The sequence below is a fragment of the Temnothorax curvispinosus genome, unplaced genomic scaffold, assembly GCF_003070985.1.
Source record: "Temnothorax curvispinosus isolate PA1 unplaced genomic scaffold, ASM307098v1 QBEX01005011.1, whole genome shotgun sequence".
Classification (NCBI taxonomy): Eukaryota; Metazoa; Arthropoda; class Insecta; order Hymenoptera; family Formicidae; genus Temnothorax; species Temnothorax curvispinosus.
This window is the reverse complement of record NW_020214791.1, coordinates 1,488,702-1,506,642: the sequence shown is the minus strand read 5'-3', so window position 1 is coordinate 1,506,642 and position 17,941 is coordinate 1,488,702. Positions and strand designations below refer to the sequence as shown.

The 17,941-nt window shown below is 38.6% G+C and overlaps 2 protein-coding genes across 6 annotated transcripts in view; one reads left to right on the top strand and one right to left on the bottom strand.

Annotated features, from left to right (window-relative positions):
• The window catches only part of LOC112454350 (teneurin-m), a 516,441-nt gene that overhangs the window by 99,319 nt on the left and 399,181 nt on the right, over positions 1 to 17,941 (top strand). The gene's annotated exons all lie outside the window — the stretch shown is intronic.
• LOC112454352 (sialin-like) lies at positions 5,577 to 10,888 on the bottom strand. Its single transcript, XM_025015687.1, has 7 exons — positions 10,508 to 10,888; positions 9,494 to 9,774; positions 8,719 to 9,001; positions 8,037 to 8,622; positions 7,597 to 7,729; positions 6,681 to 6,922; positions 5,577 to 6,273 (listed from the first exon to the last, which is right to left on the bottom strand). The coding sequence occupies exons 2-7, from the start codon at positions 9,495 to 9,497 to the stop codon at positions 6,082 to 6,084; spliced, it is 1,440 nt and encodes a 479-aa protein (XP_024871455.1). The 5' UTR covers positions 9,498 to 9,774; positions 10,508 to 10,888; the 3' UTR covers positions 5,577 to 6,081.

Here is a 17,941-nt window from a genome sequence, read left to right as displayed (position 1 = left end):
AAACCTCCTAACCTAGAAGAATGTCGTTCTACAGCCAAGTATTTCATATTCTTACCTAAAAAATCAGTAAATATTCAAATCAAGTTTATGTTGCTTTTCTTAGATAAAGTTTCGGAATATACTTGAAAGAAGAATAAATTCTTCTTTTAAGCACATGATGATAAGCTTTTCTAATACTTATGATGAGTATATTAAGAAACTAATATTAAGAAAATATTCTTTGTTAAAGAAAACTGTTACTCAAACCAAATAAAATAAAATGAGTAATTGCTTTTCTTGGCTATAGAACGATATTTTTCTGTGTGTGTGATAGAGAGAAAGAGAGGGACTAACAGTGCCACACAAAGAAGAGAGTGTACGAGTCGAAAGGGTGCAGCTTTTCTCTCAAACGTAATTGAAACAACAATAAAGTACGAACGCACAACAATGAACGCACCTAATAACCTCGAGCTCTTTACCAGTTCTATAGCTCGGCTTGAAAACGAAGGGATCCTGCGTCGACTCTGCAATTCGAGGGGTGTGAAGATATGATTAAATTACGAGATACAGGCTATTCGCCCCGGTGTCCACCAAATTTATGTCCTCGCGCGATCACCTATCTTACGACCCGACTGACCAGCTGACTTGGGTTACAATTAATGTTTCGACACGAATTTTATTCAATTATTTAATATTTTTTGCAAGTTTATGTAGAGAGTATTCGTTAGATACATAGATGTCGGTCTTTTTTTTTAACTTGATAGAGATCTGTATTTTGGATTGAGAGACGTAGCGATGTTTCATGCGAAGATATAATTATGCATCAAACATAGGAGCTTTTTTCAGCTGTATATGAGCGTGCATGTATAATATCGCGTTTTAAAAGTCACAAAATTAATCTATGCATAAAGAGCACACGGATTCTTTGATGCTCAGAATTAATCGACAAAAAGATGATCCAGTAGCTAAAGCAGTACAAGAGTGAAAAGCAGCAATTGATCAAGTATTCGAATAACAAATTCGAGTGTAACATGCGTTACAGAAGACCTAATCGGAAACACGGGACGCATATTTAGATAGAAAAAAAATATATACGTAAATTAGTAGAGATTAAAAAATCACTAAGGCAAAAGCGGAGAGAGCCTCTGTGCACGTGAACGCGGAAAATGTTAAATGTTAAATGGGCTCAGACTGTTAAGAGAATGTACGTACAATGTATGCATGCACACGTGTATATCCATGTATGAGTTAATGCGCCGTGGCGTGTGCAATGCATTTTTTTATCCGTCGACAAACGAACGGACGAACGTGACGTGGTCGCGCTAATCAAAATCCGATGCGGCGGCAACGACCGCCGATTAAGCGGTCTCTTCTGAAGCTCCCCGTCACGAATCCGCGAAGCTGCAGCGCGGTTTGACATAGGTCCGCGCGCTGGCCCTATGCCGCCCTATGTGTATATTTCGAATATACATATTTATATGCAGAGTTTGCGCTCACGCGGTCCACTTTCCGTGTCCACGTCGATCGTCCCGGAGCGACACGGACTGGTCCTCCCTTTCCCCTCCCCCCTTCAGCCCGGCCAGTTACGGTCCGTTTAAAATATGAAACGCGGTGACAGCTAAAATCTGCAGGAAGTTCGTACAATGCAGTCGGACTGCGGGCTACGGCGCGAGACAGGAAGCCGGTCAATTGGAAACGGGGTGACCGAGTTACGAGCTCCCGAACTATACCACACCGCGCTGCGTCCGCGTTATCCCTCCGCATCCCTTGGCAACCTGGCGTATCGAGTTTCTTTAGCAAAATCACTCCCCTCTTTCCTTTCCCTTCGCGTTATACTGCTAGATCTCAGCCGCGCTGCGCCGTAAGGAAAAAGAGTCTTGATTCTCTGCGGGAACCGTGGCTGGCGACTGCCTTGCAACAACCACCGGTGGGTGACCCAGCTCACGTTCACAAACGTGCAACCGTTTCTTCGCTAATGTCGCTTCCTGTTCACGTAAAAAAATTTCGATATACTGAACGTAACCGTAAGGTGGACCGAGATCCGAGCGTCACAATGAAGTCTTTCGGTCGACACGTTTGTGAGGCGGATTGCGAAAATATTTTGCTCGTATGTCGCGATAATGCCGCTTGTCGTCCAAGTTCAATGACTTATTTATATAGAGTACGTTTCTTTTCGCGTAAAATATATATTCTTGTTGTTGCTTTAATCGGTATTTTGAATCTGAAGTCAAGTTTTGCGTGAATAATCATTTCGTCTTTCATCAGCCAAGTAATCTCAATAGTTCTGTAATCAAACAGCGACTATTGAATTGTCTATGTCTCAAAATATAAGCTTCCATTTTGTATATCTCTAATATACTCGAAGACAAAATTCAAATAACGATTATACAGTTGTATAATGAGCCCGCAGAAGCACATCTAAGTGCAAATTAAACCAAGTGCAAGTACGTGGCATTTCGGATCTTTAATAGCCCGCTGTCTCACAATTAAGAACTAGAAAAGCTGAAACTCGACTATATTTTTAGCTTATTTAATTTTATCGTTGTATTAATTTTATCCTATACACATTTTTATGTAATATTAAAAATGTTTATTCGCACATACGTAACACTAAATAAAACACTTAGATATTAATTAGCCAATTATAATCCAAGAGAATAATCAAAGTACAATAATAATAGCTATCACATAACTTCACTAAACTTTTTAAGCAAGCACAGACAATTGCAAGCGCTGATGTTAAACGGATTTTGGCTGTATATCGTCCAAGGTCTCAAAAAATATTTGAACATGTTGATAATTGCTTGTTGATATTATAAGATAAAAGCTTGACGCAGTATAATGGCGTAACGTCGATATCGGGATGAAAAGGATTAAAACGCGGCGCCATGTGAAATACGTTTACTATCTTGTTACAACGTCAATCAAAACGCACGGCAATAAATCATCAGCGTACCATATCCCTCGGATCAAGCACCGAAAACTCTATACCACGTTGATAGCGCGTATACATATAACGAATATAGGCGTTACGATATTATCTTCCAGTAAATATAATAAATTTTCGTAACGCCGGCAGGTATTTTATATACGAAATATATTTATCGCGCGGCGAGATGTTCGAAATTAAATCGTTCGAGCCATCAGAGGGTGGCGCACAATAAAGGAACAGCACACGGTCGACCATCGCCACGAGGATTCGGTAAAATTGAACGGATATCGTTTGAATTGAGTGTACTCGGTCCTATCCGCCCCTTAAATTCACCATCCTTTCGTGGTCGTCGTCGTCGTCGTCGTAGTCGTAGTCGTCGCCACCGTCGTCGTCGTCGTTTCTGACTTCCGTCTGGCGTACGTCGCGCGAGCTCTTATTAAAGGTGGCGATTTATCGCTAGTAATAACGGTGCGGTCTGGTGCTGCTTGGCGGCGAATGTCTCCTTGCCAAGGTTCTCCGGGAAGAGCAAAAGCGAGCTCGTGGCGCGAAGAGGAAGAGGTCAGAGGGCAGAAACTGGAAAGTAAGGGTTTATTCGCGGCAACCCCGTCCGCGCGAGGGGTGGGTGATACTTCTCCCTTCCCCCACGACAGTGTGTTATCAAGCGTGCGTTAAGCATGTGTATGTGTGTATGTGTATTTGTGTGTGTGTGTGCGCGCGCGCGCGACGGGGTAGATTAACAATTCCTGACATTTTAGTGGCGCTCCGGATGCGTTAACGCCACTTCAAGTACCGGAGTGCCCGACTGTAACGAGCTCCAGGATTGATTAACCGCCTCTGTCGAGCGACCCGCAACTACGGACTACGTGCTTCTCTAAGCAAACGAGACGACGGCCCGACGAAAGATCCTCGGAACTTATAATTACCGCTTGATTAATCGCCATTTTGACAGATAACTCGGAAACGGAGGGAATTTTTCACTGACTCGTCGCCGTTGTGCTCGGATCGTCTACCGTATGCATCGATTAATCTTTCTAAAATATTGGACTATGTAAATTAGCTGCCGCGTCTGCCGACTTTTCGGACAACCAATTCCGGACGAATCGGTTTCGGTAGTTGCTAGTCACGTTAAAGGTCGGGAAAATAGGAAACATTCATCATAATATGAATATATGAATCGTACTTGGATCTTAACGATTTCAGAGCGTTTTGCACTAAACGCGAGGATATTCAGATTAATTCGGCTAACTTCTTCACACGTTGATCTATATATAATACCAAACTAAAATCCAGCTTGAAATAAAGTTTATAAGTACAGAAGATAGTCGACTTTTTCCGAAATTAGTCGACGCAGATACTTTGTTCAGACTACATACGATCAGATAATTATTGACGAATATTAATAGTAAGTTTCGAGCGGAATGGCATTATGAAAGAAATCTGCATCGATCAACACAGCATTAGGCGTCTTAAACGGTGGCAGGTGTTTTCCCACGTCAGTAATGATCGAAACGATCGGTCGACCGGGTTTGGGCCGCGCATAAACATCGATAGAAGGAACAGGTCACCTGCTCAAGGGGTTAAGAAGACGAATAAGCATTATTCATACCGTGAGCGCCTATCCTTAAGTTATTCATCTCATGAATTAGTAAACACGATGAAGAGAAGCTTTGGCTCTCGCGTATCGCGGCCCATCCCTTTAACAAAGTTTACCAGAATATTAAGTCCAAACGATTCTCTTGCCACTCATGCTTGCCTTATCGGAAGATACAACCAATTTTGTGATTAATAAATTCGAAAGAATTACTATATAAAAAAATGTTATGACAATTGTCTCGTAACAATGCGTTACATATTATTTTCTTGATGGGTATATTGAAACGTGATTTATAATTTTAAAGAAGAAGCTAGATTAAAATGTTGAAATATAAAGATGATATTAGTCAGGAAAGGTAATTTCTAAATTTTTCAATTTTCTAATATGACTACCAATATATTTTCTAGATCGAAAATAAAATCTGATAGCGCCGAACGTGCGTATAATACCCATCTCGTTCCCTTCGATTTCTCCTAATGAAATTTTTAAAGAATTCTCGAAGACGCAGAAGGGTCTCAATATTCTCTCATTCGGAACCGCACAGGTCTCTATCGAGGTTGTCAGTAATATTTAAAGGAAGGAGGAAATGGTTTAGCGAGAGGAAAGCAGTTACCGCTCGCGTCCCATCACGGCATCGTCGAAGCGTGCGACTGTAGGCTGGAAATAGATTACAAACGTAATATTTCAACCGCCGTAAATATTCATCGCTGCTGGTGTTGGCACGGCCCTTTCGTGCTGTCATCTTGTTTCCTTCTCGTCCGTCTCGCGCCGACTGGCAGTCTTGCGACGTAGCGATCTAATTGGGATAAGGAGAATTTTTGTACCAGGTGGCCCCTAATTGGTTACCCGTCATTAGGGTGGTCCCGCAATCCTAGTTATCTTAGTGTAAACCTTGACACGTCAAGTAGTGGCACTCCTGAGACTTTCGCGAACTTTGGCATGTCGTTGAGATCGTCAAGCAGGCGTACAAATGATTCACATTTTCGCAATTTTGTTTAAGATCTCTTGTTCTTTTTCCCGAATTAGGTGCTAAATAAATAGAAATAATCGTAAAAATAATATGAATGCGGTTATATTTTAAATTTCTTGCATATGTGCATATACATGTATGTACTATACAATCTATATTTTGTAAAATTATCGCCCGTATAAGGCAGCTAAAACTTTGATATTAATAATATGCTGCAATGCATATTATCAACAAAATTTTTGCTTGAAATATATTTTGCAAGATATTGTCAACATATATAGATATATTGTATATAACATATAAAGTGATATAATTAAGTATTACATCCGCTATCTCGATAGATTCATAAAAAATGGTTCATAATAAGACATATCAAAATATAAAAAGAGAGTTGATTTAATATAAATATAAGGAATGTTTTATATAACAATCGCAAACGTCTTGATTTCATTTTATGATAAATTATTTCATCGTACCTATTAACAATTTATCTAAATAACATTTATTGTCTATGCAATAGGCGTGATAGATTCTTGTAAGATTCTTGTAAAAAAAAATATGCTTCTTTTGATTTGTTAATAAGAACTATTCAAAGGTGGTCTCAATTTAAGTCTTCGTTTCTTGTTCTCGCTGCTCTTGTTGCGTTTGTCCTTCGTCGACGTCCCAATTTTCAACATCCGGTACCGGATAATTCCACGGTTGAATTTTGGCTGATCCGAAGGCCGCAAATACCAAGAAAGCGACAACCTGGGCGACGATGGTAATCCAAAATGCGATCCTCCAACGCGCTATAGTATGCTGTCAGAGAAGACATGATTAAACATTAAGACAATGTGAAATGTTATTTTTAGTACTTTTTAAAACAAGCTATAAAATTTAATATGTTACAAAATTACTTCGGACATTTTGACAACCAAATAACATAATATTAAATTTCTCATTTTAAAGATCTTATGTCACAATAAAGTTCACTTCGCAGTTGATTACGCAATTAGGATTCAGTGTCTCTTAGAGCGAATATCGGCTTAACTTTCTTATCTCGGGTTAAAGTCGTTTCACCTTTCGTAAAACTTCAAGAAAGTAGAATCTCTGTGCACGACTTATTAAAAATTCAGGAAATTGGTAATCACGTCACGTGGCTCTTAACAGACATTTCTTTCTTTCTTTTTTTTTTTGTTTGATCATGCATTAAGTGTTCAACTCACTCCTTCCGCTACGAGAGCACCAACTATCGGTGGTAAAATGAAGGCAGAAATAGTGCCTGGAGTATTTGTAATGCCCATGAGGATTCCTGCGTAATTCGGAGCCAGATCGTTCTGATTACAAAGATGGCCAACGAATATAGCACCACAGACTACTATGCTTAGAGTTAGCAGCACGGTCGATGTCAAACGATCGCAACCAATGTACGCGATTATAACGAGGAAAATGCTAGGTGGTATAGTGCCTGGAAAGAAAAATATATTAAATATATATTATACAATAAATATATCAAAAATCTCTGTTATGTAACTGAACTTATTAATACAAATTCAATATAAATAACAGACAAATTATTCAGATATATATTTGAATCTATGTATATAATATTAGAAAGTATAACAATCAGTACGATGCATAATACAGTTGATTCATATCAATTATAATTTGATATAAATGTTACAGAAATATGTTACGTATTGCTATTAGAAATAGTAACAGAAATTACAATGTCACGTGCATTATTCGAAATCTCGGCCGGCCATAAGGGTCACGCAGAAAATATTTGCAAACAATACTTCATTAATATGTAAATTGTAGATATAATTTAAATTTAGTTCTTTAAGTTGTGCTATTACATTCGCTAATGTTATGGATTGCTAAAGTTAAAAAAAAGAGAAAGAAATGCTACTTATTTTATTAATTAATTAAAAGAGAAAGTACCATAATATATAGTTATGCGTACCATCAGTAAAAATAATACAGTATTTTTATTATTTTCTTTATAAACACAAAAATCCTATTTTTTTACGGAACTATTCTTAATCTGTTATAAATGTGATTTATATTTCTACATAACGACGAATATCTATATTCATAGAGCTATGCTATTATGTGTGGAATTCCATCTCAAATACATACTTATAAAAACCGCAATTTTACGTGCAACCGTCTGCGACCAGAATCCCTTTTTCCGCCCCCAATCTAAAACCCTGCCGATTAGTGGATTAGTGAAGGCGTTCACGAGATACGGGGTGCAAACGATAACGGCATTCTGTAAAGTATTTCAGGAAAAATTTACACAAAGAGTTGAGATATATTTCACATAGCTACGTACGTCATACAGAACATACAGAATAAAATAATATTATTATATACAAAAATGCAAAATATTATTTTATCCATAATATTATTCCGCTCGTAATATCTTTTGGATTTAACATATATATTTCATAACTTGAAATACGTAGTACGTAGTTACGTCTCTATGACACAATTTATATATATATACATATATATATATATATATATATATATACAAGAAGAAATTACACATGTTATTATCCCTATTTCGCACTCACCGATGTGATATTGTATCGCAATATCTTGTTCATGTAAAGCGGCAACTGGGTGAGCAAGAAATACCAACAGAAGTTGCCTAAGGTATTCGTGACGAGCAGAGCCAAAAATGGTACCGATGAAAATATACTTTTCCACGGGATCTTCATCTCTGAGGAACCGGGCGTACGATGACCGTACGAGCTCACGATGAACGATCTTTCCTGCTCCGTTATATACTTTTGCTCTTCCGGACAACCGGCGAAAAATATATAAAAAACGACGCACCAGATCAATGGTAACGTTCCGTGGATGTAAAAAATAGCCTCCCAGCCAACGTAATTTAATATCAATCCGGAGGTAAGAATAGATATCACGGTGCCGAGCGACGTTCCGGCGTATATGATGCCGACCCACGTGCTTTTCTCCTCATACACGACCCATGTTCCCAGAAGAACGTTTACTATAGGAAGATTCGCCGCGCTCACGAGACCGGTCAAAAATCTCACGACGTATAGCACGTACAGCTCGCTCGCCGCGATCGGCACCAACATCGTTAAGATTCCATTTGCCAGCACGCATATTAACAATACGTACTTCGTGTTGAACCTGCACCGATAAATTTCATTACCACAATTTATAGAGATATATAATATATATTTATCCTGAGAATAAATAGAATTTATAAATGGACTAGTCACTTACCGATCCGCCAAATATCCCGATGGAAACATGCCGATGAGATATCCGGCAAAATATATACTAATGACCAAACCTTGCTGGCTTGCCGTCCAATCGAATGGACCGTCGATATCGGTGGCGGCATTCCCAGGAACATCAAATTCCGGACACTCATCCGACCAATCAGGTACACCCGGTTTTTTCTTCACCATACCAATAATAGCCGTCGCGATATTCACTTTCAGACCATAAATGATCATGTTCGCGATGCATAGCATTACAGCGAACAAGTATCGTACGCGTATCTCTAAAGTCAAGATTAAAAAAGACATGTAAAATAATATGTATTAAAGATTAAGTTTGTTTAACCTATGAGATGCAGTTTAGTAAATTACAATTTACTATTACGATGAGTACGTGCCGAAATGTGAGAGAAAGTGAGAGAAAGTAAGAGAAAGAGAAGCAAGAGAAACAATGAATATGTATTATTTTTACACTTCATTCAATGCGCCAAATCGATAATACTAAAAATCTATTTTTGCAAGTAAGTTTACAACTATAGTTTACATTAAATCTCTTTTACACTAACGACGATATCAAGCATTCAAGGAGAATCATGACAAGGCAGTAAAATGTATCGTTTAAATGTAGAAAAATTACGTTACATTAGATATAAACGTCTATTATATATACATATAATATGCATAAATTTATGCCTTGCAAATTAGAAGATAATAAAATTGTTATCCTTGACTATTATTATATAAATGTTAATTTATGACAGGAAATATTTCCTTACCCATTGTTCTGAATATTCAATGTGACCTCGGTTAATGAATCGATGACATTGATGACCATCACGTTTCAAATCGTTGCGCCAGTGTCGCCGTTTTCGTCGTTTGTTTCTGTATCGATATAATCACCAATTCAGTCTCGCTGCTCGCTCGCGCGCACGTTCAACTGCTCGAGGACGACTATCGAATTATATCGCCGACGATGAGACGGCACCCATGCACGAGATACCCAAAATTCCTTCTCCACGAATATCTTTCTGGATTTGTGTCTCGGCGCTGAGCATTCCTATCGACGCGAGATTACGCGCCGCAGAGCGGAAAGCACACTGTCATTCACTTGTAAAGTCAATACGGTTCGAGGCTTCACTGCCTTACTCAATTCCGCTAATAAATATGTTATTCCCTTTGCCGAACGATAACGGTCGCGCGTATCAAGAGAGACGGCAGTGTCTCGCGTAACAGCGAGGCAGACGTATATCTATGTGTGAGCCGACTATTATATACAACGATAATGTTGCCACGTAGAACAAAACAATTTCGAAACGTTCGTGCTCTACAATGTATAAAAACAGATATTTTCGCAATTATTCCTTCCGTATATGTTTTAAATAACGGATATACCAGGCAAGTTTAATTTATTTTCAATGTCGTATTTAAGCAATCCAGTCTCCGATTTCGATTCCAATTTTAACACTAGATGTTTACTAAATGAGATAACGTTCTTGCTCAAGTTTTTCATATCACGATGCAATTCTCTGTACGAGTTCACGATATTTTGAACTTTGAAAAGTAGATATTATACAAATCCGTGCTCTTTTTGTACTTAATACCTTATCAATTAAGGTATAAATTTCGATTTCTTGAAATTGATACTGTGAAATTGCAATTTATAGCATTCATTTGATGTCTGCACGATATTCTGAATTATTCTCCCTTCACCTTATATTTAAAACTTATATAAATAAAAAAAATTCTGTTTTTAATAAAAATGTATCAAAATCTGTCAATTTAATACTTACGTTAAAGTCTTTCTCTCCTTGTCTTTAAATTAAAAAAAGATCCATAAATATATCATGGGATAGTTTCAAAACACCTATATTCACTCCACGTGCATACTCGATAAGTTCTTAATACCAACAGAGAAAAGGTGATAACAGATATATAAACGCGTCAGCAAATTATGTTTGAATGACGTATGCGGTCAGCGGAACTAGGTATATAATCCGATGTGTGAATGGCGTTACGAAAGACGGTACGACACGAGTTGCCCGGCGGTCACACGAGCACTAAACTAAACTATGGAAGCGGCTGCGTTTTAACTTTCAGTAATTTGCACATAAGTGGTGATTCCATAATGTGAAACAACACTGCCTTATATTTGCTGAGTCATTACATAGAATAACTTTGATTTTTTTTTTATCTGTTATAGTATTCTATACATGTACGTTACAATATGCAGCTTAATGCAATTACACGATCATTAAAGAGATTCAGTAGATAAAGCTTGTTTTTTACTACTAAAGGCAGCAACTGTGTGAATAATTATTGAAATAACACAGCGAAAAAAAAGTAATATAATCATTTGCACTTGATTTATTTAACTTTTTTATACTCAAGGTCGTACATTTCTTTTTAAAAACGATTCCTTGAAAGCGAAGGCACCACCAGTCGCAGTCGACGAGATCATTCTCTAAAACCGGTTTTCACGGCGGTATCTGCCGTTATTCATGCCGCGTTTCTCCGGCGATAATTAAAACCAAACGCGCCTGCATTGATTATACAAGCACAGACGACAGTTTCGTCTCCGTTAACGGCTCGACGCGGCGATGGCAAGGTCTTACTCGCGCGATATCCAATGTGAATGTCCCAACCATTATCTCGGTAGGCCGCCAACATCGAAACTCGAGTCTCTCCTCTCGCCGCGATACGCGGTGGCACACGATAGCATTCTTAACGGACATTCGTCGGCGAGACGCCGCTTAATGTTTATGGGCTGAAGATAATGGGGTCTCCCTGGTGAGCCCATGTCCAAACGGATGAGAAACGTTCCGGCAGCGTAGCCTAGGACTCCCCGCCGACCATAACCCGCAGTCTTGGATATCTGTGCATTCAACATATAGTAACGCCCCCCGAATTATATTCAGTACACGTGTCATCTTTTTCCGTCAACCAATTCGAGATAAGCTAGGTACATTACACACATAATAATATTGCCACGATATCATCTTCCTGCATATTTTATAACATGCATATGTGTAAAGATAAATATATATAAACGTGTTGATATAAATAATTTTATATTAATATTTATATTCACATAGCTCACTTTTCTATAGCAAAAATAAAATTTATGCGAAATCCACACTGAATATCCCCGCGGAAATATTGTATGCGTGCGATTTCCTGCCGCGAGTATCAACAATGCATTTATTGTATAAGTTAATGTGTTATCATGTCTACATTTGTGAAAGATAGTCTCTGCTAGGTGAACCGATGCTTATCATACAAAGCAAATAATCATATGTAATAAGATTTAAGAAAAAGGAAGGGGAGAGAAAGAGAGAGACAGAGAGAAAGAGAGAGTATGTAGATATAGATTAAAGATATTAAATAATATTCATATAAGCTGTGCATTATCGAGACATTAGTGCATGCATATCTAATTTATACATTAGAGTGTGACCATCGCAGATACATATAATAAATAATAGATTATTTATGTACTTAACATAGATAACAAACATTAGTAAATGTTACTATTACCTACATACTTGATGATAAGATAATCTCGCGTACGATTCTCAACTAATAGATAAAAAATTAAACTGACCTATCTAATATTTTATATTTAAAGAGGATGGTTGCTCAAGTCAAAGTGATAAGAATTAGTTTATGAAGGATTTTCAAATTATGATATACAAATTTATGGAGGATATTCGTCTGGGAATCTGTCGTCTATGCTAACGTTGAAGACAATTGTCTGGCATGGTTGTCGAGTAATTAATTATTAAAGTTATACTCTTATCTCTCTCTTATACACGGGCGACATAGCAAAAATGTTATGACACCTGTAATGTAACTCTCGAAAGCATATTAAAAATGATAAGAATTTAATGAAAGGTGCAAATAATATTCATAAGCTGTGCATTATCGAGACATTAGTGCATATCTAATTTATACATTAGAGTGTGACCATTGCAGATACATATAATAAATAATAGATTATATTCTTTACATATTTAGGAAGAACTTTTACGAAGACTGAAATGATTTGTCTACATAGTTATTAAGAAATTGTAAAACAGCATATTGCCACATTTCAACGTGGATAATAACGTATTTGGGTTTCAATTGTACAAACAACGATTTAAAACCTTAAGAAACAGCTAATTGAATGCATTCCATATATTTATTTGCTAAAACTCGTTTATTTCACGCGACGAAAACACACCTATAGGCTTTCCGCTGTCCCGTCGTCTGCCCCACAACGTGACGACAACCAACCTCCTCAAAAGTTTATTAATCTCAATAAAACTTGAGTTATAAACGGAGCAGTCAGTATTTAAATGCCGCGTAAGCATCTTCGTCTGCGATAATGTGTAGGTCTATGTAGGTCATTCTACGATATAACTTGCGTAACGCGTTATCGCGAAACAAAGTCGAGACTTGCACATCAACAAGTATTTTACAATTTTTACCTTAAATATTATACTTTTACATAATGTATCTCATTCAACATTGGAATTTTTTTAACATAATGCTATACCACGCCGTATGTCATGCTTTCTTTTCGGTGCAAACCGCATACGTTTTTGCATCGTTCGCCGCCCGATAGGTAGCGGCGAACACAGAGCGGTGGACAATAACGACGCCACCGCGACCATCACAATATTTTTACCAGACCCGCGGTCTCTTTCGTGCGGTAAGCATGTGACAGGCGTGACGAAACGTTCGTAGAAACGAGAAGCGCGCAGACGGAAGTGGTTGCCGCGGCAGTCTCGTGACGACGACGACACAACGACGACGATGACGACGGCGACGACAACGACGTCGACGAAGCTTGGAGACGCACGAGTTGCCATCATCCTCGCGCCTCTTCTGGGCTTATTCGGCCCAGCGCACACCTGCATTCGTACCGGGGTAAATGCTCGCGCGCATACCTGCTAGAGGAATATGGCAGGTTGAGATGGGAGAAGCGGGGAATCCACTCGAGAAAACGCAAAGCTTCGAGCACCGGTAAAAATGGATACGTCGCCGTCGCGTCCGGGAGAAGGAGACAGAGAAAAAGGAGAGATGTGAAAAGACGAAAAAAAAAGAAAAAAAAATCGGTAGGTGCTCGAAACGTAGAACGTTTGGATGCACGACGTTTTGCGCCGATTAAAGACGCAAAAGGACTTTCGGGCACGATGGGAACAATGGTGACGATCGCGGTGGTCGATTAGCACAGCAACGCCGGCGCTTGAAAACGGGATCGGACCGCAAAGGATCCAGGACACTCCAGCCGCTACTTCGCATTGTACCAGGCATTTCGGGCCTTGCTAGCTGACTTTGTCCACAGTGTAAACACAACCCTCAGACTGCCGCTCCTCGAGACAGACCTGTCAAAGACCGGTATTCCTCGCCGACCGAACACCAATTAACTGCCGGTTGCAGGTTGAAGCAGGTTGACCCATCGTGCTAACGAGCACGATGCCCTCTTTTAACGTTCTTTAATTTTCATCCACTGTTCGGACCACCTACTACGAAAAGACATCGAGCTGGTTCAACGAGGCAACACGTTGAATTTCAGTTGACTCGTCTGATTTATTACATTAAATTATTTAAAGGTTAAAGTGTAATTGAAATTTGTCTATCAATTTGCAAAAATAAATTGAAGAATGACACGTAGAATTAGACGAACATCCATCATTGTCAATCAAATATCGCAGGATGAAGAGACCAAGTTTTAACGCAGTTAATTCTCTTTTTCACTCTTTCTCTCTCTTTCTCTCTCTTTCCCCTGAGCAGGTGCAAATATTATATAATAAAATGAAGGAAACAATGCCAATTTTCTAATAATTTCTTTATATATTCTTATATCTATTTCCACTCATTACGACACGATAAACAATGGGAAACAGCATTGAAGGAACTCAGGAAAGTCACAGTAGTTTTTAATGCATCAATTATTTCTCACACCAAGTGACGGCATTTTCAAAGAAATCATTTCGAAGCGAGCCGCCTATAAATATCCGAGAGTACGACTAATTTGCAAATAAGAGGAAACGATTTTCAAACAATGATACGGAGCGTGCGATCGGGGAAGCGAAGCGGGGGCCAGAAGGTAATGTATCATCTCTCGCGCGTCCTATCTTCCATGAAGTCTATACCGCCCGAAGCGTGCTGGAGCGCACGGCGCGCGCGTTTTCCGCGTTGCATTTAAATGAAACGGACAGGTCCCATCGCGCTCGAACGCACGAGGAGGAGCGAACCACCGCTGGAGCGCACGCGTGGCATGCATTGCTCCGCGAGAGAGAAAAAAAAGAAAGGAAATACACACAGGAGACGAAGAGGTGATATATGCGGACATTAGTTATACACGAGATGTATGAGGTTTTGCGGCGTCACTCTGCCACTGTCAGATTCCGGCGCGGTGCTCGTCCCGACATAATCGGGACGACCCATATTTCCCCGCCGCAATGCGTCAAGCTTTCCCCCCCGCGTGCGATTCCCCGTTTCGTACCTTCATTTTTCACTCCGCTCGTGATCTCTCCCGCGCCCAAATTCACCTTCCATGTCGTCGCGAGCGTCTACCGCTTCTCCATCCACCGCGCCCGCACTGCTCCGCGACGCCTCTCCATCTCTCCCTGCCTTCCCCCCACGGCACACGACCCGCCGGCGTCGCGACGATTGTACATCGCTTCCGGTGAAATTCTCCTCCTCGGTATAGAATACGGGAACGGGAGTCCCGATCGAGACGAATCGATTCGCGAAATGCCGCTGGCACGGCTGGAACGACAGTCAAAGCGTCGTAGTAAATATTGGCCGACTATTTTCTATCTATTTCCGATGCTACGAAGCGCTACCTACTTTGATAAGCGAGCCGATACGCGAAGCTGAAATTGACGGTCACGCAGTAAATTTTCTCTACAAGTGTGTGGAGAAACTGTCCAAATAAAAAGAAATGTCTTAAGATACGCTTGCTAAATCTTTAGTTTCGTATTTCGATTTTAGATATTAAAAAGAAACATTTGTCTGATTTATTTAAATTTTGAGAATATGATTAGAAATGTTATTTACCGGAGCGATATGTGATCCAATGGATATTATCGTGATTAAATAATATATCATCATGTTCTTGGCGGGACGTTGAATGTATGTAAAGGCTGCAACTAGAGCTGCTCTGGAACTTTTCTCTGGTAAAAGAATATTAGATTATATTAAAAAGAGAAGAGAGAGAGAGAGAGAGAGAGAGAGAGAGAGAGAGAGAGGTGGGGGGCACACACAAGGGAGAGCTCTCCTGATGAAGACTCAATATCGATTTTTTTCTTGGAGAATGAAAAATGCAGCCGTTGCTCCGTAAAATATATGCACTTTATCTTATGCGCTGGGAAACGTATGCGTCATGACATTACGGAGACGCTATTGAACAACCATAAAACGTTTGTTTGTTCGGCAAGTTTACACAGCTTTCATAGTCAGCGGCAGCAGTCGGTCGACCGACTGTCACTGAATGAAATGCTAACGATGATAGATGATCGAGCATCGTTTTCTTCCGCTTGATTTGTAGGGAAAAAAAGACGTCAGTAATTTGTATACAGTAGTCGAGTTATTGAGAAGTTGCACTTTTTCATGTTACATCTAAAATAGCCCGTAATTAAATGTGATTCATTATATTTCTGACATTTAAATCCATTATGTCATAAAGAAATGTTATTATCCGTGTAACAAAGTATCTCTTATAAAACTTATAATAGTATCTCTTATAAGTAAAGTATCTCTAATAAGTTGTATTATCGACGGTTATTTTCTCGTCACTTTCTTATCTTCTCTAACATCATAATTCAATATGTCATTAATAAGAGCCCAAAATTCACATTAATCGAACATATAATCCAACAAAATGTAACATTAACATAGATGTAATAATTGATTTTACAAAATGATTCAATAGTAGGTACCTCCTATTCTACATCAAAGACATATTTCTCTGATCTCCTAATGATTAAACAACTTAAATATTGACTGTCTGTATAAGAGAAAACAATATTCCGACGAATAATATTGATGCAAAATATTAGCTATTCTTGTGAATAATCTATACGAGCAACAGTTTGAAACGGAAAGAACGCCTGTAATTTTATAGGTGAAGGGCGCGTGTTTTGTGTCTGTTTGATCTGTATTTTATACATCTACACTTATGCGCGTATATGTGTTAGTTTGACATCTTTACGAATGCGAGACAATTTTGCCACCGACGCTGCACACTTGAAAAAGTGCGTAATAGTTTGCGTAATAGTTTATAGAATTGTCAGTACTTATAATTGCCACAAAGCATAACTGCAAGACAAGTGGCAATACAAAAGCGTATTATCCGATATCAATGATGAGAAATAGGTCAATATTCATTAGCTCGGTATAAAAATGCTCTAGCAACATAGCTTTGTACCATAGCACCAGAAATCGAGCTGAGCGCAGCAGTAAATTTAAACATGCGTGCAGTATTGTGTCTACTCGTTGCCGTGACTTTCGTCATGATCCAAGAGGCTGTAAGTATTAATACAGAAACTAGATCTTTTATTTCTATTTATAGACAAAATAATAAAATACTCTAAAATTAATTTAATTATATAGTATTGTATATATAAAGTGACTCACACGAAACTAATCAAATCGTACCGTTGTTACGAATTTCTTTTGAAAATTCGTAAACGAAGATATCTGTAGCAAGATTATAGATACTTGTTTGTTTTTATTGTTATATTGATATTGAAAAATCGTCGCTTGTTTTCTTCATGTCAATTAGTTGTAGTTAATTGTTGTGCACTACATTCGATCAGTTTGAAACTGTATTCAGAAACATTTGGTCAGTGAGAAACTGTATATATCTTAAATATTTATTACTATATTCCAATTTGCATTATGTGTTGAGCATATATTTTATTTTTACTTATAGAATTGCGTACCAGGATTTTTCGAGGATCTCCTTTATCATTGTCCGTTACTAAGCTATCTTTTCCCAAACTGTTGCTGCGATTATGATCGCAGTTGCTGCCCAACCACCACCACCACCACCACCACTACTACTACCCCTAGAAATATGACGCGTTAACAACTTGCCAGATATGGCAAAATAAAATCCAGCGCGAATGACAAACAAATATGAGTTTATAATGAATATAAGTGAATATATAACATCGCAGCAATGAATAATGCAATATATATATATATATATATATATATATATATATATA

Coding starts and splice junctions, on each gene's coding strand:
- LOC112454352 (XM_025015687.1), bottom strand. Junction 7,730..8,036: donor TGCGATACAATATCACATCG/GTGAGTGCGAAA, acceptor AATACTTTACAG/AATGCCGTTATCGTTTGCAC. Junction 6,923..7,596: donor TAAAATTGCGGTTTTTATAA/GTATGTATTTGA, acceptor TTTTCTTTCCAG/GCACTATACCACCTAGCATT.